Genomic DNA, 21,271 nt, shown 5'->3' with positions numbered 1-21,271 from the left:
CTTCCATCCCTCCCCAGGCTGTGGGTAGAGGGGACATGGAGGAATGGGTGGCTTGGAGGAGGGAAGAAGCTCCTGCTGACCCCAGGACGGTAGGAATAGGGATTCACTTGTCCTGGGAAAGAGACCCCATCTTCCTCGACAAAGCTCACTCTCATTCCTGGCACACTTTGTTGTGTACAAATAATGTTTAATGAACACATTAGAAATCAGTCATTTCCACTCCAGACTAGGACATTTATTAAGGCTCTGGGAACTGCCCTGGAGCTGGGCTCTGCCCCAGAGAAGGAGAGTCAGTCTCATGGGATGTCACTCTGGTCTCCACTCTTGGAAGCGTCTCATTGTTCTCCTTATCCAGGGCAGGAAGCTGGAAATTCTGGTGAAGACTGCTGGAGGGGTCCCCATCCTGTCTCCGTAGGAGACAACGCCCTGGGCCACATTGCTGCACACGAGGGGGCCACCGGAGTCCCCCTACAGGCAGAGGAGGGAAGGGACACTCAGTTTCCCAGGACTCCCCACTCCTGTTGCCCTCTGCCAACCCTCAGAGAAGACGGGGGTTGAGGGGAGCTCCTTCCAGTGCTGGCTGTGTGTGAGATGGGAGGATGGTGGGGTGCAGAAGAAAAGCTTCTGAATTTTCCCGTCACTGGGCTTCAGCCCTGACTGTGGTTGCTTCTCCAGCCCAACCCAGGTCAAGGTACCTCACCGGCCCCAGGAAAACACTGCACGTGAACATCCTGCGTGTCTGGTACTTCTCCTATTCCCCCAGACACCAGATGGATGGGGAAAAGCCCCCCTCCCCACCCCACGTCACTTTGGTGTGGATCCCAGGCTGCAACCACAGAGATGGAATCTGTCCCCACTGCCCATTGTGCCCAGGGCCCCCTGTCTTGGGCACACCCTACATTGTCTTACCAGGAAAGTGGACTTCCCCTCTCTTGGGTCCCCTACACAGATCTGCTTTTGGCCAGTGTAGAAATCGAAGCGACTGTGACACTCTCCATCCCTCTGAATTGTCAGCTGCACCTCCTGGAGTGTGATTGCTCTCCTGTGCAGTCTGGTGAGGCCCCAGCCGGCCACGGTGCACTGGGTCCCAGGGCTCAGCATTTCCTCTGTCTGAGGCAGAGCTACCAGCCTCACAGCTTCATTCTGTCTGGCTCTGTTTGCCAGCTGGCAGGAAGTGTGCAGGCATTCAGGGACTGTATGCTCATCCCATGCCCACCACCACCCTGGGAGTCAGCCCTGATTCCCCCTCCATGGTCCCAGGACACATGAAGCCCCCCAAGCTGGGAGAGAGCCACCCAGTTGAAGAACCAAAGGGTCGGTACCTGCAGTAACATGATGTCGTTCTGGTTGTTCCGCTGATTGTATCTGGGGTGGGGGATGGGTCTGAGAACAGGGATGCGCTGCTGCGTCCATTCAGAAGCGGTGACACTGTGGATCCCCAAGATGACATTTATTTGGCTGCAAAGGAAAGGGAGCCTAGAGGTAGGTTTGAGCTTCAGGAACTGCAGTCCCCGATACAAGTCGAGTGACTGCCCAGGGTAGCGAGACCTCAGCCAAGGGAACCAAGGGACAGGAGGGCTCTGGGGCTGAACTCTGTGCCTTAGGCCTCCCCTTGAGATGGGGGGTGGTGGGAAATTCAATGAACTTAAATTTTGCCTCCCCTACAAGAAGTTGAAAAAGAGCTTGAATTCACAATTTGAGCCCCATGGTGTGGGGCTCCCCTCTTAATCTTTCTGATCAGACCCTCCTTTCTATCCATTCACACAGGCCTTCTCTTGGTCTTTTTTCACCTATTCATTGCTAGAAACCTGCCTTCAATGGCTCCTCTCATGAACTCTTCTGGATCTGCTTTGCAGGTGCCTAGAAGCTCTTTACGGAGAAGGCAATGGCACCCTACTCCAGTACTCTTGCCTGGAAAATCCCATGGATGGAGGAGCCCGGTAGGCTGCAGTCCATGGGGTGGCTAAGAGTCAGGCACAACTGAGCAAGTCGACTTCCCTTTCACTTTTCACTTTCACTCACTGGAGAAGGAAACGGCAACCCACTCCAGTGTTCTTGCCTGGAGAATCCCAGGGACGGGGTAGCCTGGTGGGCTGCTGTCTGTGGGGTCGCACAGAGTTGGACACGACTGAAGTGACTTAGCAGCAGCAGCAGCAGCAGAAGCTCTTTAATTTCTCACCTTCCCAAGCAGCGAGCTGCTGTCATCACGAAGTCTTCACGTACCAGGAACCCCCCACAAATGGTCGGACCTGCTGGTGTCAGGGTCTGAATATATGCCATGTAGGGGTGGGAATGGGGCCTGGCCTCTCGGCCTCCGATGATCTGCCCTGGAAGGAAGCACTAGGATTATCTCTGCACTGGCGGGTGTGTGGACATTGGCTTGGTGGCTCCAGAAAGACTGGAAGTTGGGGAGCAGGAGAGATGAGCAGGGGCAGGGTGAGCTGGTGGTTGGTGAGAATGGGGTCTGCAGGGTGCAGAACTGGGGGAGGCTCCAGGATCCTGCAGAAAGTGCTGCTGGCTCTCCATCCAGCCTCAGCACCCTCCCACCTGCCCAGAAGGCAAGGCCAGCTGCGGCCTCCCTCACAGGAGGGTTTCTCTGCTGTGGGGATGGCAAACCCAGAGCCCTCTGGCGCCGCCTCTCCCTGAAGTTCTGTGGCACTTTCTTCCTCAGGGAACTTTCCAGATCCCTGTGAGTCCAGCTCATGAATTTAAGGATCTAGAGATGGGCTGATGGGTCCACTATCGCTGTATCTTGATCTCCTAGGCTCTGAAACAGGGGCTGCAACTGAGTTCAAAGAGCACATTTATATAGCCAGTACTTTGGCCACCTCACGTGAAGAGTTGACTCTTTGGAAAAGACTCTGATGCTGGGAGGGATTGAGGGCAAGAGGAGAAGGGGACGACAGAGGATGAGATGGCTGGATGGCATCGCTGACTCGATGGATGTGAGTTTCAGTGAACTCTGGGAGTTGGTGATTGTCAGGGAGGCCTGGTGTGCTGCGATTCATGGGGTCGCAAAGAGTCGGACACGACTGAGCGACTGATCTGATCTGATGTGCCAGGGTAGTTCTGAGAGCTTTATGTACACCACATCACTTAAACTCTCATGCGACTCTCCAGGTAGGCCTGATAGAATTCCTGCCCTCAGCATCTGAAGCTGGAAACGGTGGACTCATGCAAGCTGCCCAGTGATACAGAGCTAGCAAGTGTCTGGGTGGTCTGCCTTCAGAGTCTATCGGGTGGAGTTGGGCTCCTGAGGGTGGGAATGGTCACTCACCTGCCCGAGCCCTGGGGGACAGGAGAAAGGCCACGAGGAGCAGGAGCGGCCACATCTTCCCGGCGAGGCTGCCCAGCAGTTGCTGCCCCTGCTTCCTCCTGCCAGACTTTGAGCCCCTGGGAGAGGAAGCAAAGGTGAAGGTGGGGGTTTGAGGGTGGGGGTGGGGGCTCGAGCATCCACAGTCCCATTCTCCTGCTGCTGTGATCAGTTTCATCACCCAGAGCTGCCCAAGAGGCTTGCCCACCAACTGCCAGGGACCTGGGGGAAGGCAGTAACCGAAGCCTTCAGTGCAATAGCGCGCACAGCTGCTGAGTCAGTGCTGGCCACAGAAATGGGAACCCAGGGCACTGGGGAGGAGGCTGGGTGTCCCAGAACCCCTAACCCATCAAATTCAGTAAAGTCCTCACAAGCATCAAGGCTGGGACCTGTCTATTTCCTCCTTCTCCCTCAGGGCATGGAACCTGCATGTCTTCACCCCCTGGTCCTGAGCCCCACCCAGAGTTGTCCAGCACACTGAGTAGCTCTGTTCCTGGGTGGGTGGAGGGCACTGCCAGAGAAAGAAAAGGGAAGAATGAGGCTCTGCCACTGACCATTTCTCTCTCGGGTCACTTGAGCCCCCAGTAAACTCTCAGTGCATCTCGACACTGGGGAAGGCTTCTATTTTTCTGCTTCCTACTGAGCTGAGTGTTTTTGTGTTCCAGAAGCTTCCCTGCCTGCAGAGAAAGCCCAGTGACTTGATTTTGTTGACAGCCATCAGACCCTGGGGAAAAACATCTCAGATCCTATTCATCCATGATAGACCCATCAACCTAAACCCGTCTCTGCTCCACGGGTGCTGGCACCTAAGGAGGTAGCTCACTGCTGTGCTACCTGTGACACCTGAAGAAGTGGACACTCAGCATTGAGAGAGAGGGATGGCAGAGTTCTGTAGAGTAACACAGGGGGCTGCTGCTGCTAAGTCACTTCAGTCGTGCCTGACTCTGTGCGACCCAATGGATGGCAGCCCACCAGGCTCTTCTGTCCCTGGGATTCTCCAGGCAAGAATACTGGAGTGGGTTGCCATTTCCTTCTCCAATGTATGCATGCATGCTAAGTCGCTTCAGTCGTGTCCAACTCTGTGCGACCCTATGGACAGCAGCCCGCCAGGCTCCTCTGTCCACGGGATTTTCTAGGCAAGAATACTGGAGTGGGTTGCCATTTCCTTCTGCTAGACACTCTTAAAAATACTTGGAAGACTCTGTGTTGGCACAGAAAGCCCTACAATACAGTAAATGTTTGCAAAAATTTCAGAATTGAAAACCAATAGAGTTCTCAGCCTTTTATGGATTGTGATAAGCCCACTTGAAAAATCTTATGAAAGTTAAGGATCCTCTCCCCATATACAAATATACATAGCTTGGCGCTTATTCTCAAAGCTGCAAAGAACTTCATTCTGTCCCTATTACATTGTAAATGATTGCAACCTCATGAAATTTCCTTATGCATCTCAAAAAGATACTTTACTTAGTGCCTTTGGGTAATTTTAATTTATTGTTATGTAAGCTTTTTAACTGTTTATTTTGTTTTTAAAATGTTACTCTAATTTAAACTAAGGGGAAAGTATAAAGAACAGAGAGTCCATGTGCAAAAAGGGAAGTAAAATATATGCTCCTAACAATCTGGGTAGAGAGATGTTTAGGGATTTCATTAACAGTGACTAGGATTTCATGCCAATCTTCCCACCAAAACCAACCCCAAACACACTTGTTTAAAATGTATGGAAACCTTAAAAGCCTTGAAGAACTCCCAATGCAAGAGTTATTATTAGGTTAAAACAGAAGGAATAATGGGAATCAAGACAGGTAGCTCTATTTCTCTGAGAGAATTTGCTAAATCCACAGAATTTGAGCTTCTGTTTGAAGAGCACCTAAAATGATGGTGTAGAAATCAAAGATCACGAGGTCTAGTCTAGACAGACAGGTCTAGTCAAACCGTCCCTGCAATAAGCTGTGAACTTAAAAGGCTACATGCTCAAATTAACAAAAAAGAGGTATTGAGTTAGTAATTGCAAATAATTTCTTGAAAGTTTGCAATTACCTGGACTTTTTAATGGACTCTCAAGCCTTGAACTTCTGTTATTGTACTTATGGATTGTGTTCCAAAGTACCTGGCAGAATCTATGGCAAATCTAGAAGAAATTCACTTATCTTCAAAATTCGAATTATACCTAAAAAGTTATTTTTCAAGTACAGTGACAAGCATATAGCCAAATACAAACAGCTCAGCAAACACATAAGGATACAAGACATCATGACTAAGAAATAGTAAATAACAAAAGAGGGAAAAACCCTTTAGTTTTTAAGATAATATTATCAGTATAATATAGATGTCTCCTTTTACAGCTATTAGCATTTCCCTCATATATTGAGGTCCTCCTCTGTTGGGTGGATATATATTTACAATTGTTATATTTTCTTTGTAGATTGATCTCTTGATCATTACGCAGTGTCCTTCTTTGTCTCTTGTAACAGTCTTTATTTTAAAGTTATTTTGTTTGATATGAGTTTTGCTACTCCAACTTTCTTTTGACCTCCATTTGCATGGAACACCTTTTTCTATCCCCTCACTTTCAGTCTTTATATGTGCCTGTATCTGATGTGGGTCTTCTGTAGACAACGCATATATGGGCCTCATTTTTGTATCCATTCAGCAAGTCTGTGTCTTTGTTGGAGCATTTAAAGCTTTTAGAGTTAAGGTAATTATTGATATGTATGTTATTGCCATCTTGTTAATTGTTTTGGATTTGTTTTGGTAGATCTTTTTCCTTCCCTCCCTCTTTGGTTCTCTCTTCTTGTGATTTGATGATTATGTTTAGTATCATGTTTGGATTTGTGTGTGCGTGTCTACTGTAGGTTTGGTTCCCATGAGGTTTTGATGCACAATATTGTTTTAAGTTGCTGATCTCTTAATTTCAAATGCATTCCCAATATCCTGCATTTGTGTACTCTCCTCTTTTCATGATTGCTGGTTTGGACGTCATATTTGTGTGTGGATGTTTTCCTGTCTTTGCTGTATGTTTGTCTTAACCGGTGGGCTTTCCCATTCATAATTTTCTGGTTTCTGGTTCTGGCCTTTTATTTCACCTAGAGAAGTTCCTTTAGCATTTGTTGTAAAGATGGTTTGGTGGCGTTGGCTTCTCACAGCTCTTCCTTGTCTGTGAAGCTTTTGATTTTTCCACCAAATCTGAATGAGAGCCTTGCTGAGTAGAGCATTCTTGGTTACAGGTTTTCCCGTTTCATCACTTTAAATATACTGTGCGATTCCCTTCTGGCCTGCAGAGTTTCTACTGAAAAATTAGCTGATAATGGTATGGGGTTTCTTTGTATGTTATTTGTTGCTTTTCCCTTGTTGCTTTTAATATTTTCTCTTTGTCTTTAATTGTTGTCAATGTGATTAATATGTGTCTCTCTGTGTTCCTCCTTTGGCTTACCCTGTAGGGGACTCTCTGTGCTTCCTGTAGCTGAGTGAATGTTTCTTTTCCCATATTAGGGAAATTTTCAGCTCTTATCTCTGCAAATATTTTCTTAGGTCCTTTCTCTCTCTCTCCTCCTCATAATGTGAATTTTGGTCTCTCAGGCTGTCCTCATTTCTTTTCATCCTTTTTTCTTTCTTCTGTTCTGCAACAGTGATTTCCACCAATCTGTCTTTCAGTTCATGTATTCATTCTCCTGCCTCATTTATTCTATTGATTTCTTCTAGTGTATTTTTCATTTCAGTCACTGTATTGTATTGTTCAATAATTATATTGTACTGTATTGTTCATCTCTGTTCTTTAAATCTTCTAGATCTTTATTAAACATTTCTTGGAGAAGCAGCTGCAACGCTGAGCGGAGGAGGCAGGAACCCGAAGGCAAGCAGGAGCTGCGTGGGGACCATGGCCGGGATCACCACCATCAAGGCGGTGAAGCGCAAGATCCAGGTTCTGCAGCAGCAGGCCGGTGATGCAGAGGAGAGGGCCGAGCGCCTCCCGCGGGAAGTGGAGGGAGAAGGACGGGCCTGAGAACAGGCTGAGGCTGAGGTGACCTCCTTGAACCTTAGGATCCAGCTGGTTGAACAGGAGCTGGACCGAGCCCAAGAGCGCCTGGCCACTGCCCTGCAAAAGCTGGAGGAAGCTGAGAAAGCTGCTGATGAGAGCGACAGAGGTATGAAGGTTATTGAAAACTGAGCCTTAAAAGATGAAGAAAAAATGGAACTCCAGGAAATCCAACTCAAAGAAGCTAAGCACATTGCAGAAGAGGCAGACAGGAAGTATGAAGAGGTGGCTCGCAAGTTGGTGATTATTGAGGGAGACTTGGAGCGCACAGAGGAGCGAGTCGAGCTGGCAGAGTCCCGTTGCCGAGAGATGGATGAGCAAACCAGACTGATGGACCAGAACCTGAAGTGTCTGAGTGCTGCCGAAGAAAAGTACTCTCAAAAAGAAGACAAATATGAGGAAGAGACAAAGATTCTTACCGATAAACTCAAGGAGGCAGAGACCTGTGCTGAGTTTGCTGAGAGATCAGTAGCCAAGCTGGAAAAGACAGCTGATGATTTGGAAGATAAACTGAAATGCACCAAAGAGGAGCACCTCTGTACACAAAGGATGCTGGACCAGACTGCTTGACCTCAATGAGATGTAGAGCACCCCAGCCCCGCCCTGCCGCTGCTCCTCCCTCTCACCCCGACTCCGCTGGGGCCAGCCTGCCCGAAGCTGACCTTTAAACTGAGGGCTGATACTTTAACTGGAAGGCTGCTTTCTCCTTTCGCCACCTCTCCCACCCCCCTACTCCTGTGTCCTTTTCGCCAAACTGTCTCTGCCTCTCCCCAGAGATTCCAGTTGGGCTAGAGGCTGAGCACCTCTGGGAACAACGTTTAAGGGAATGTGAGCACAATGCAAAGTGTCTTTAAAAGCATGTTGTGATGTACACATTTTGTAATTACCTTTTTTGTTGTTGATGTAACAACCATTTGTAAAAAAACATTCCAGATAATTCCATAGTTCTGAAGCAGCAGTCTAATCCCTTTCTCACTTTTGGAAGGTAACATTTCAGCTTAATGCATATTGCCTTCTCCAGAGAGAAAGGGAAAAGATTTGGGCCTGCCTTACTGAGTGCCTAGCAGCCCAGAGAAAGGCTCCATTTGGGGAAACCTCATTGCTCTGTAAAAAGTACCTGCCAAACCAGAAAGATGATTCCAGGAGGAGTTAGCCAAAAAAAAAAAAAAGTGCTGTTCAGGTTTTCAGCTTTAAATTTGGACAACCTTTTTTTTTTCTTTTTTCATCAGAAGTGACCAAACAATTAAGATGGTGAAACCTCTGAGACCAAATCCTTGTTGCAGCTCTACCCTGTTCCCAACTGCTCACAGGATGGATCATGTGCCCCTTATATTGAAGTGACCGCTCATTTGCTCTCCTGCCTCCTTGAAAGAAAGGAAAGAAAATTATGTTTTGCCACTGATTTAGCCATATGAAACTCATCTCACCACCCTTTACTGGGTCTGAAGCTGCTGTCTCTAAAAGTGCCATCTCATTGTGCTTTGTACTGGTTAGTGCTGGAGAAATCTTGAAAAGAGAATGTACAAAACTTGTAAAGTTTTATATTTTGGAACTTTGCTTCTTTGGGGTTGAGGCGCACTGGTCACCCCTCTGCCTGTGAGAGCTCTCTACAGTCTGTGAGCTAGCAGTGTGCTGATCTTTTAAAGTTTCTTTCCCTACCCAATCCCCCTTTTTTGATGAGGTTTCAGTGAGGTCTGTTAGGTGTGCATCCTGCAGCTTAATTGGCTTAAAATGTTCTCACCTTTTGTGTGGTCTCTATAGGGACCAACTAGGAGAAAAAAAAACCAATAGTGTAACTTTTTGATACTGAAAATTGATAAATGTCCTTTTGAAATAAAGAACCAGTCCCTCCAAAAAAATAAATAAATACACATTTCTTGTATCCTCTCAGTCTGTGCCTCCATTCATTTTCTGAGATTGTGGATCATCTTTACCATTGTTGCTTTGAATTCTTTTCAAGGTTGATTGCCTATATTCACTTTACTTGGTTGTTCTTCTGGGGTTTTATCTTGTTCCTTCATCTGGAATATATTTTCCTGCAATCTCATTTTATCTAACTTTCTATGTCTGTGGTCTGTGTTCCTCAGAACTTACAGTTCCTTGCAGAACTGTAATTTTTCTTGTTTCTGGTGTCTGTCTCCTGGTGGGTAAACTTGGTTCAGGGCTTGTGCAGGCTTCCTGGTGGGAAGGACGAGTACTTGCTATTGGTGGGTGGGGCTGTGTTTTGTCCTGCTGGTTGGGAGGGCCATGTCAAGGGATGTGTTTATAGGCAGTTATTGGCTCAGGATGACTTTAGGCAACACGTTTGCTGATGAGTGGGACTTTTCCCAATTATTTTCCAGTTTGTTTGTTGCCCACCTTGTGGGTATGGGGTTATTTGATTTTATTGTGAAACAGGCATTCTAGCACTGGAGCCTGCAGGCTGTTGAGTAAGGCCAGGTCTTGGTGCCCAGATGGCAACCTCCAGGAGGTCTCACACTGATGAGCATTCCCTGGGGTGTCTGCCACCACTGTCCTTGCCCTCACAGTGAGCCACACCTCCCCAGGATAGGGTATCCCACCTTCCTGGTGTACCCTCCAGGCCCCCCAGGGAGGTCTGGCCCAGGCTTTTATGGAGTCACTGCTTTGGTCTGGGTCCCAGTGCACATGAAGCCTTGAATATGCCCCCCAAGAGTGGAGTCTCCATTTTCCCCAGTCTTGTAGAGCTCCTGCATTCAAGGCCTGCTGGCCTTCAAAAGCAAATGCTCTTGGGGGTCTTTCCCCCAGTGCCAGATCTCCAGGCTGGGAAGCCTGACGTGGGGCTAGGGAGTCTCACCCTTGTGAGAGAATTTCTGAGAAATAATTATTTTCCGGTTTGTCGGTTGCTCACTTGGTGGTATGGGGTTTGATTTTATTGTGAAAGAGCCCCTCTTGACATCTCATTGTAGCTTCTTCTTTGTCTGTGTGAGTAGAATATCTTTTCTAGTCTGTCAAAGTCTTTTTTCATAAATGGTTGTCCAGCAAGTTAGTTGTGATTTTGGTGTTTTCATTAGCAGAGGTATTCTCAAGTCCTTCTACTCCACCATCTCATTTTTCATTCTATACAAGTTTTTTTTTCAGTTGTAAATGCTACCATACTACATTATCCATGGTTGATTATATAAGTGAATGTGAAACCGCAGAATGGGAGGGCCAACTATAAGTTTTACTTGGATGTTCCACTGGGTGGAGGGTTGCTGCCCTTAACCCCTGCACTGTTCAAACATCCACTGTAAATAAAGAGTCAAAATTTTAAAAGAATGGAGACAAAAAATGAGTTTAAAATGATTAATAATGGCAAAAATAATTTATAGTAAAACTTATTGAGTATGAATAAAGATAAAACTTGATTATTTAAAATAAAGGAAAAAACTTTTAAAAGAAGAATTTCTTTATAAACTTAACAAAGGGAAAAATTTTTAGATATAAAAAGTGCTAACCAATAATAATTACAAGGTAAAAATGGATAAATTGATCCACATAAAAATTTATTGGGTATATATGAATAGAGGTGGGGCTCCCCTGATAGCTCAGCTGGTAAACAACCCCCCTGCAATGCAGGAGACCCTGGTTTGATACCTGGGTCAGGAACATCCCCTGGAGAAGGGATAGGCTACCCACTCCAGTATTCATGGGCTTCCCTGGTGGCTCAGATGGTAAAGAATCCACCTACAATGTGGGAGACCTTAGTTCAATCCCTGGGTTGGGAAGATCCCCTGGAGAAGGGTATGGCAACCCACTCCAGTATTCTTGCCTGGAGAATCCCTATGGACAGAGGAGTCTGGTGGGCTACAGTCTATGGGGTCATAAAGAGTTGGGCACGACTGAGTGACTAAGCACAGCATGGTATGAATAAAAGTGAAATTCTGATTATCCAAAATATTAAGACAGTGAAAAGTAAAGCCACAGGGTTAGAGAAGATACTTGCATTAACTGAGAAAGGGTTTGTATGTGGGAGATGTGTGTGTGTGTGTGTGTATGTCGTATCTATGTTATCTTATATGTCATTGGGAAGCCAATAATTTTGAAAATTTACATAAATTTGACAAATCCCTAAAAAATATAACTTAGTGAAATATACCCAAGAAGTTTTAATTTTCCTTTAAACATTAAATAAATTGATTCTGTTTTCAAAAACATTCTATCAAGGACAGCCCCATGCTCATAAAGCTTCACTGAGCATCTCAACAAAATATTCAAAGAACACTACACCATATCTTCTGGAGAGGAGATGCTACCTATCTCCTTTATGAGACTAGCAAAGCCTCAATGCCAAACCCAATAAAGACAATATGGGGAAGGAATATTACAGGCTAATTTCACTTGAATATTGAGGTATGTCAAATAATTCAACAAGGAAAAGTAATATATCAGGACAAATTTGGGTTTATCCTAGGAGTGGGTGACTTTTTATTCAAACCCAATTGCTGTAAAACAACACATTGACTGATAAAAGGAGAAATGCCATGTGATTATTCAATTGAAATAAAATAAGCATTTGCTAAAGTTCATTAATTAAAATTCTAGCAAAGTATAAATAAAAAATAATGTTTTTAACCTGATAAAATGTCTCCATAAAAACCCCCAGCAATCATTATACTAATGTTGAAACACACAGTGTTTTTGCTTGAGAGCAAAACAATGTAAGGACATGCGGATAGCCATAATCACCGTTTCTCTTTAGTATTTATACTAGAGATTTTATACAGTGCACGTAAGCAGGAAATAGAAGCGAAAGGCATAAGGTCATGAAAAGCAGAAATAAAACTGAGTCCTTGAAATGCTATTGTGTGTGTAGAAAATGCCCAAGAACTTGCAGCTCAACTATTACAGTTAATAAGGCAGTTTGACAAACTTGCTGGGCCATAAAACCAACTTAAACATTAATTATATTTTGATATATACTATAATACTGTTGGAAATTTTGAGGAAGTTAACATTTAAATCATGAAAATTATCAAATAACTATAAATCTAAAAAAAGTTGTGCAAGACCTCTTTGGTGAAAATATGTATAAAATTATAAGAAGAGACACTTAATAGGACCTAAGCATAGAGATATTCCATGGTGGTGTTTGAAACAGAAAAAAAAGTTTTTTAAAGTCAATTCTCCAAGAAGTGTTCTATAGGATTCATTGCATCTGAGAGGTATTTCATAGAACTTAATTGATTCTAAACAGATATGGAGAAACCAATGGTCAACATTAGCCAAGACTTGAAGAATGAGAATAAGATGGGAAGTCTTATTGTAGCAAATGAAGCCACAGTAATGAAGGTAGTGTGGTACTGATAGGGGCATAGACACATAGACTAATGGACAAGAAATAGAGATTCCACACACATTTAGACACTGATACACACGTATTGGGAGAAGGCAATGGCAACCCACTCCAGTACTCTTGCTTGGAAAATCCCATGCACAGAGGAGCCTGGTAGGCTACAGTCCGTGGGGTCGTGAAGAGCTGGACATGACTGAGTCACTTCACTTTCACTTTTCACTTTCATGCACTGGAGAAGGAAATGGCAACCCACTCCAGTGTTCTTGCCTGGAGAATCCCAGGGACGGGGGAGCCTGGTGGGCTGCCATCTATGGGGTCGCACAGAGTTGGACACAACTGAAGCGACTTAGCAGCAGCAGCAGCAGCAGCACACACATTTTGAATGCTTGGTTTATGATGGAGGATTTATGGCAGAGAGTGGGGAAAAGATTTTTTTTCTTTTTACTCCTCAGTAAGTGGTTCTAGGACAATAAATGCCTCTATGATATCCTTTAAGAACACATATTTCTTCTTGACCCGTATTTCACACCATGTCCAATTATCTGTTTTATGTGGATTATGGGATTATGGATCCAAATGTGAATATGTATTTGAAAATGTAATAATAACTTTATGATAGGTAAATATTTTCAATCCTGTATACAGAAGTATTAATCGTTAATAAATGTAATGATGACTTAGACATCAAAGTAGAGAGAAACAAAAGCCAGAGTTTAGGGATTAGAGAGACCATTTGGGTAGAGGGGGGATATATGATGGTAGAGAGAGGGGTGTATGTTTTTATTTTGTATTTTGATGAAATGTGACTGAACTGGACTGAAAGTGATATTTGAACAAATAGGATGGTGATATGTTTCACAATATCCATAGCTAGTTACATCTGCTTCGGGCTGTTTTATTACATTTCCGTCAGTTAAATGTATTTTTCTTCTCTGGGCTGTTGGGACACCAGCAGGGTGTTTCCCATCTCCTTCCTGGCTCCCAACGCCACCAACAGTCCAGGTCTTCCAGGCAGGCAGTTGTCAGGTGGTGCTGGGTCACTTCTCCTTCCCTCTTTTTGCTGCTACTTTGGTCAGAAACCAACGTAGTTAGTCTTGACTTTGTAGGAGACCAGTGTATTCCTGAAGCATTCTGGAAATCCTCAGGGCTGCCTTAAAATCACTCTTAGAAGGATGTTTTGGAAGCTCCTTGTGGGTACTTCTACTGATCAGCTTGTGTTGCCCCCATGACTGTCTTCCCACCACATGTGAAATGAAAGACAAATGAAATAGAAACACAACACTCCAAAATCTATGAGATGCAAAAAGCAACTCTAAGAGGGAATTTTAGTGCAACACAGGCTTTCCTCAAGAGACAAGAAACTTCTCAAATAAGTGAAGTTACCTATCATCAAAAGGCATTGGAAAAAGAACAAAGTCCAAAGTCAGGAGAAGGAAGGAAATAATAAAGACCAGAGAGGAAATAAAGCAAATAATGGAAATAAAATCAATGTAACCAAGAGCTGATTTTTCTTAAGGGACAAGCAAAATTAATAAACTTTTAGCCAGACTCACCAAGAAGAAAAGAGAGAGGACCCAAGTAAACAAAATAAGAAATGAAAGAGGAGAAATAACAACTGACATCACAGAGATACAAAAAATCATAAGCAAACACTACAACAGCTGCTGCTGCTGCTAAGTCGCTTCAGTCGTGTCCAACTCTGTGCGACCCCATAGACGGCAACGCACCAGGCTCCTCTGTCCCTGGGATTCTCTAGGCAAGAACACTGGAGTGGGTTGCCATTTCCTTCTCCAGTGCATGAAAGTGAAAAGTGAAAGTGAAGTCGCTCTGTCGTGCCCGACACTTAGTGACCCCATGGACTGCAGCCTACCAGGCTCCTCCATCCATGGGATTTTCCAGGCAAGAGTATTGGAGTGGGTTGCCATTGCCTTCTCTGACAAACAGCTATATGCCAGCAAATTGGTCAACCTAGAAGAAATGGACAAATTTCTAGAAAGATACAACTTGCCAAGACTGAGTCAAGAAGAGATGGATAATTGGAACTGACTGATTACTAGTAGTAACATCAAATTTCTAAATAAAAGCACTTCTAGCAATCAAAAGTCCAAGGCCAGACAATGTCACAAGAGTATTATACCAAACATAAAAGAGTTAATACCTATCCTTCTCAAACTATTCCAAAAGTTTAAAGAGGAAGATACACTCCCAAATTCATTGCATGAGGGCATCATTGAAAGTGAAGTGAAAGTGTTAGTTGCTCAGTCATGTCTGACTCTTTGTGACCCCATGGACTGTAGCTCGCCAGGCTCCTTTGTCCATGGAATTCTCCAGGCAAGAATACTGGAATGGGTTGCCATTCCCTTTTCCAGAGGATCTTCCGTACTCAGGGATCGAACCTGGGTCTGTTGCATTGCAGGCAGATTCTTTACTGTATGAGCCACAAGGGAAGCCTGAGAGCACCATTACCCTATTACCAAAACCAGACAAAGGTGCTACCAAAAAAAAAAAAAAAGAAATTATAGGCCAGTAGCTTTGATGAAGATAGATTTGAAAATCCTTAGCAAAATATTAACAAGCCATATCCAACAACATACAAGAAGGATCATATAATGTGACCCAGTTGTTTTATTCCAGGGACACAAGGACAATTCATCATTCACAAATCAATGGCTGTGATATGCCATGTTATCAAAAGTATAGAAAAATCACATGATCATTTCAATAGATGAGGAAGAATCACTTGACAGAATTCAACATCCACTGATGATAAAAATTCTTAGCAAAGTGGGTGTACAGGGAACATATCTCAACATAATAAAGATAATTTAGGACAAACTCAGTTGACAATGCCCATTTCTATTTAACATACTATTGGAAGTATCAGCCACAGCATAAGACAAGGGGGAAAAAAAGCATCTAAATTGGAAGTGAAGAAGTAAAATTGCAGATGACAAGATACTTCAGATAGAAACCCTAAAGTCTCCACCCCTAAACTATTAGAATTAATAAATGAATTTGGCATAGTTGCACGATACAAGATTAATACACAGAAATCTGTTGCTTTTCTACACACCAGCAATTAACTATCATAAAGAGAAAATAAAACAATCCTATTTAAAATAGGAAGCAATTTAAATCTATTTAGAATAGATGCAATTCTATTGCATCAAAAAGAATAAAATTAAAGAATAAACTTATCCAAGGAAGTAAAGAAAACTATAAAACATTGATGAAGGAAATTTGAGATGATAAAAAGAAATTGAAAAATATCTGGTGCTCTTAGAGCAGAAGAATTAATATTGTTAAAATGACCTTACTACCCAAAGCAATCTACAGACTTAATGCTATCCTTATCAAAATACCCATGACATTTTCCACAGAACCAGAAAAAATAACCTTAAAATTTACATGGAACCACAAAAGACCCCAAATTGCCAAGGCAATCTTGAGGAAAAAATAGCAAAGTTGGGAGTTACCATCTTCCTTGACTTCAGACTGCTCTACAAAACTACAGTAATCCCAATAGCATGGTGTTGCATGCTTAGTCACTCAGTCGTGTCTGATTCTTTGTGATTCTATGGATGGTAGGCTGCCAGGTTCCTCTGTCCATGGGATTTCCCAGGCAAGAATACTGGAGTGGGTTGCCATTTCCTCCTCCAAGGAATCTTCCTGACCCAGGGATGGAACACAGGTCTCCTGCATCTCCTGAATTGGCAGGTGGATTCTTTACCACTGCACCACCCGGGAAGCATGCTACAGACATATATATCAATGAAACAGGACACAGAGCCCACGCAACTATGGTCCGTTAATCTAGGGGATAAACCCACACACCTATGGTCCATTAATCTATGACAAGAGAGGCAAGACTCCACAATGGAGAAAGACAACGTTTTCAACAAGGATTGCTGGGAAAACTGGACAGCTCCATGTAAAAAAAGCGAGATGAGATACTTCCTCACATCAGACGTAGAAATAAACCCAAAATGGTTTACAGATCCAAATGTAAGAACTGAAACCATAAAACTCGTAGAAGAGAACATGGGCAGAACACTGCCTATTGTAATGATATTTTTTTGGATTTATCTTCTAAAGCAAAAGAAATATAAGCAAAAATAAACAAATGGGACCTAATTAACCATGAAAACTTCTGCATAGCAAATGAAACAAACTAAACAAAAGAAAAGGCAACCTATGAAATGGGAAAAAATATTTGCCAATGATATAATTGACATGGGATTAATATCCAAAATATATAAACAACTCATATCGAAAAAACAACTAACCAAATAAAGAAATGGGCAGAAGACCTGAATAGACACTTTTTTCCCCTAAAGAAGACACACAAATGAATAATTGTCACATGAAAAGATACTCAACATCACTAATTATTACAGAAATGCAAATCAAAACAGCAATAACATATCACCTCATACCTGCAAAAATGGCTATCATAGAACAGTACACAAATGACAAATGTTGGAGAGGACATGGAGAAAAGGGAACCCTCCTACAACTGTAAGTGGGGATGTAAGCTGGTAGAGCCACTATGGAAAGCAGTATGAAAGTTCCTCAAAAAGATAAAAACAGAACTTCATATGACCCAACAATTCTAATCTTGGGTATATATCCAGAAAAAACAAAACACTAATTGAAAAGGGACATGTACCCCTGCACAACTTACAATAGCCGATATTTGGAAGAAACCCAAGTCTGACTAACAGATGATTGGATAAAGAAAATGCGGTGTACCTATACAATGGAATATTACTTGGCCATAAGAAGAATGAAATTCTACCATTTGCAGCAATGTGGATGAAGCTAGAGAATATTAAGATTAGTGAAATAATTTAGAAGAAAAATTCTATATATCACTTATATGAGGACTCTAAAAAATACTGCAAGTGCATGTATATGCAAAGTTGAAACAGACTCACAGATATGAAAAATAAACTAGTGGTTACCAAAGGAGAGAGGGAAGGGGAGAGGCCTTTAGGGGTATGTGACTAAGAGCCACAAACCACTATGTACAAAATAGATATGCAACAAGGATATATTGTACAGCACAGGAAATTATAGCCATTATCTTGTAATAACTTTAAATGGAGTATAATCTGCAAAATACTGAATCATTATGCTATACAGCTAAAACAAATAATGTAAATCAACTGCACTTCGATAAAAAGACATACAAATCTAAAAGCAAAAATGAAAATGTATCTACTTAAATCTGATTTTTCTATAAAAATAAGCAGAAAAAAACTGAGGGCCATGATCCTTCTAAACAGCAAATAGGACTAAGTGCTGTGGTAGAGAAGATCTGGCAGTTTAGCAAAACCAGATCATATGACCTACGCTCTGGGGGACGTAGGTGAACTGTACTGCCCATCTCCCTTGAGCACAGGCGTGCCTGCCATTGTCACAGCAAACGGGAGGGGAATGAAATGCTGTGAGCCCCATCCCGAGCTGCAACAACTCCCATGCTTGATTGTCTAGTTTCTCCCCTTTCCAGGGTTTGGCAAGGATGAACACGGGGAACTTGAAATCATCTTTAGGGGACCGAGTCTGGGTCCCTTAGCTTTGGGCTGACCATGTAATTTATTGCCCAAACCAGGACACTTGAGAGTGAGAGTGGGCACTGCTCACCAGGAATATTCACTTGGGACTGTTCCTGAGCAAGAGAGAATTCTATTGTGCCAGCCATGAAATGCTAAAATTGATGTTAGAATAGTCAGTTAACTAACACATCTGCCAGTTTACTTAACCCTGCCTTTTTCTAACATGAGATTTAAAAAAATACAATAATTTTATGAATGATGCGTTTTAAAATAGTGAATAAATTAAAAGCACAAAGAAGAAAAATGTCAGCCTTAATTGCACCATTTAACTGACTACCGTTAACAGATCTAGTTCCATCCAGGTTTTTCACATGTTTCTTTTTTATAGGTGTGGTTACAATACGTTCAGTTTTGAATCCTATAGTTCATTCAACAAACATTTTCCTCATTTTATTAAAAAAAAAAACTGTTAGTGAAGATCATTTTATTTTTTTTCAATTTTTAATGCCTTTTATTTTTTTAATTTAAATTTATTTATTTTAATTTGAAGATCATTTTAGAATCTTTCGTATTTTTAAAAAGACACTTAAGTTATCTAAATCATACATAAATGTTGTAGAAAAATTAGATAAATGGTTGTGTAGGAAGGAAAAAAGCCTAAAAGGAAAATGTATGTATAAGCAAAAATTGACTGTAGTATGTACAGCTCTTAATCTGCTTTTGACTTAAATCTAATGACCATTCTTTCATGTAGCTATTGTAATTCTATATCATGACTTTAAAATTTCCACTGTTTCAAGTGATGAAAAATTTTAAAAAGCAAATCTCCATTTAATTCTGGGTTAATTAGTATTAAGATTTGACTTGTGTAACTTTTTTGGGCATCACCTTCTGCACTTTTTCTGGTATAGTTGATGGCTACATCAGATTCTTCTTTTTTTTCTTTTTTCTTTTTTAAGGCTATTTGTGTACAAGGTGTTAAACTGCATTTTCTCAGTGTCTATTCTAAATCTCACTAGTATCGTTTGTGTCAATCCTTTCCAATCATATAAGTAAAGATTATTCATATTTCAATTTGCATTAATTAATTAGTGAGCTTTCACTTTCCCCCAAGTGTTTGTTCAGTTTTTAAAAATGATTCTCCTATTAATATTCTTAGCCTAGTTTACTTTCTTTTGTTTTCTCTGCCTAGTTTTTGTTCTTTTGTTTTCTTAGCCTGGTTTCTAGAGTAGTGGATAATGTGGATAATAACAACTGCATAATACATAATGCAAGCATGCCTTATTTTACCATCTTCCTATTTTGGACATTAATAACTGATTCTAATTTGAGGTCTATTATTAAATAATGGTGTGATGAACATTTATGTGAGTAACCCCCCTATAAACGCACACATTTTAGATCTTATGTAGGTTAAAGTCCTAGAAATAAAAATCACTAGATCAAAGAAAGAAATAATGTAAAAATATTTGGAAATCATTTTTAAGAAATATATAGCCTCAAGCAGTTCCGTGATCATGATGCTATAGCATCGTAAGGTAATAGTTTTTCTCCCTAATATATCTCATATTATGTTAAATGATTCCATCAGGTGTAAGGGGGAAGACTAACTCATCAGGCACTGTCTCTTGAGGGCACACATCCTTGCCTGGGGTGGTGGATATCCTTGACCACTCTGCCTTACTCCCTGGGCTTCTGTGGAACTCTTCATGACTGGCTTTCTGGGCTCTCTGCATTCCTTTTGTGTGAAGACATCTCCTAAGAGTGTCATCATCGACTGCGGGGACCCGAAGTTGTCCCCTGGCTTATGCACACCTTACCCCGTTCTTGTTCACCTTCATGCATACGTTCAGCTCTTTGCTCACCTGTGCCCTTGCTGGTACTGTGAGCTCCAGGGTTAGACTTGGCAGATGGATGTAGGAACGGTCTTGTGTGAAAAATAGGTGTTTATTTGTTTTTCACCTTAGTTTTCAATATGCTGAATTTTACTTCTCATATTCATGTGATTTGTTATTCTTTTTAGTGAAGTTCCTTCTCTTTGTTTTGCTTCTTTTTGTTGGTGTGAAGTTTCTTCTCTTCTCAATGTTGATCTCACTTGATTCAGTGTTTGCCCAGTTACCATGAATTTGATGTGTTCTATTATCCTCAATTCACTGGTGGTGCTGTTTAAAGGATTCAAGACATCTGGGTCATAATGAACTGTCTTACCGTTTAAATGCGGCATCTTGTAGATTTGCAAACTGAGGTTCATGCTTCCACATGTAAGATAACAAAAGAGGCTGTTCCAGGGGTCTCTTTCCTCCCTCCCCTCCGGACATGGACTCCATGGAGCACAGACTGGAAACCCCAGGACCTGTGGGTCTCCAAGCCTCTTCCAATTTCACATTGCCCTTCTGGAATCAAACAAGATTATGCATATGAAACTCTAATGTACAATCCAGCTAAAATACAGAGAAAGTAATTATTTTCAAGACAAGATTTCTTTCAGATTCCAAATACAGGTCTATCTGTGTCAAACTGAACTTCCTTGTGGAAGGAGAGGCGCCACGGAAATTTAAAGGAAATTTCTCACCACCAAACGTTTCCTAATGGCAGAGACAGAGCTTGTTGTGTTCTGGCACAAAGAGAAAGATCAATATTTGATCTACTGATGGATGGCAGTGTGTTCCTTTCTGGCCCAGTGGCCCTGGATCCCTGTGGCTCACAAGGCTGCCATAACCGGGTTGCCAGCAGGGGGAGTCAGAGGCCCAATGCCAGGCCAGGCTGAAAGGGCTGAGGCCTCTCAGTTCCTCTACCGGCCTTGGTGGTGGTTGAGCCCCTGGGGGATGTTGGGCTGGACCCAGGGCCTGAGGAGGCCCTTCCCAGGTGGGAGGTGGGTCCTGGTTCCTCTGATAAGCAGAAGGTACTGGTTGGGAGGTTAGGTATGGCAGGGACAGTGGCTCAAAACCAGGTGAGTGGGAAGGGAAAGGAGCTGGTGGCTAGGGCACTCGGGTGGAAAACAGGGGCTGGTGTGGGACGATACACAGGGAGCAAGGTTGACTGAGTCCCGTATTGGGCCTGGGGCAGGG

The 21,271-nt window shown here is 42.7% G+C and overlaps 1 protein-coding gene and 1 pseudogene across 1 annotated transcript; one reads left to right on the top strand and one right to left on the bottom strand.

The window, feature by feature from the left end:
• Positions 1-213: 213 nt before the first annotated feature.
• LOC104991012 (cathepsin G-like) lies at positions 214-20,589 on the bottom strand. Its single transcript, XM_010843384.1, has 6 exons — positions 20,412-20,589; positions 3,278-3,393; positions 2,180-2,327; positions 1,323-1,458; positions 910-1,164; positions 214-468 (listed from the first exon to the last, which is right to left on the bottom strand). The coding sequence occupies exons 1-6, from the start codon at positions 20,528-20,530 to the stop codon at positions 307-309; spliced, it is 936 nt and encodes a 311-aa protein (XP_010841686.1). The 5' UTR covers positions 20,531-20,589; the 3' UTR covers positions 214-306.
• Positions 7,184-8,024, top strand: LOC104991011 (annotated as a pseudogene).
• Positions 20,590-21,271: the final 682 nt, after the last annotated feature.

This window comes from Bison bison, unplaced genomic scaffold (genome assembly GCF_000754665.1).
Source record: "Bison bison bison isolate TAMUID 2011002044 unplaced genomic scaffold, Bison_UMD1.0 scf7180017864181, whole genome shotgun sequence".
NCBI classification, from domain to species: Eukaryota; Metazoa; Chordata; class Mammalia; order Artiodactyla; family Bovidae; genus Bison; species Bison bison.
The sequence above is the reverse complement of the archived record's forward strand: the minus strand, read 5'-3'. Positions and strand labels throughout refer to the sequence as shown.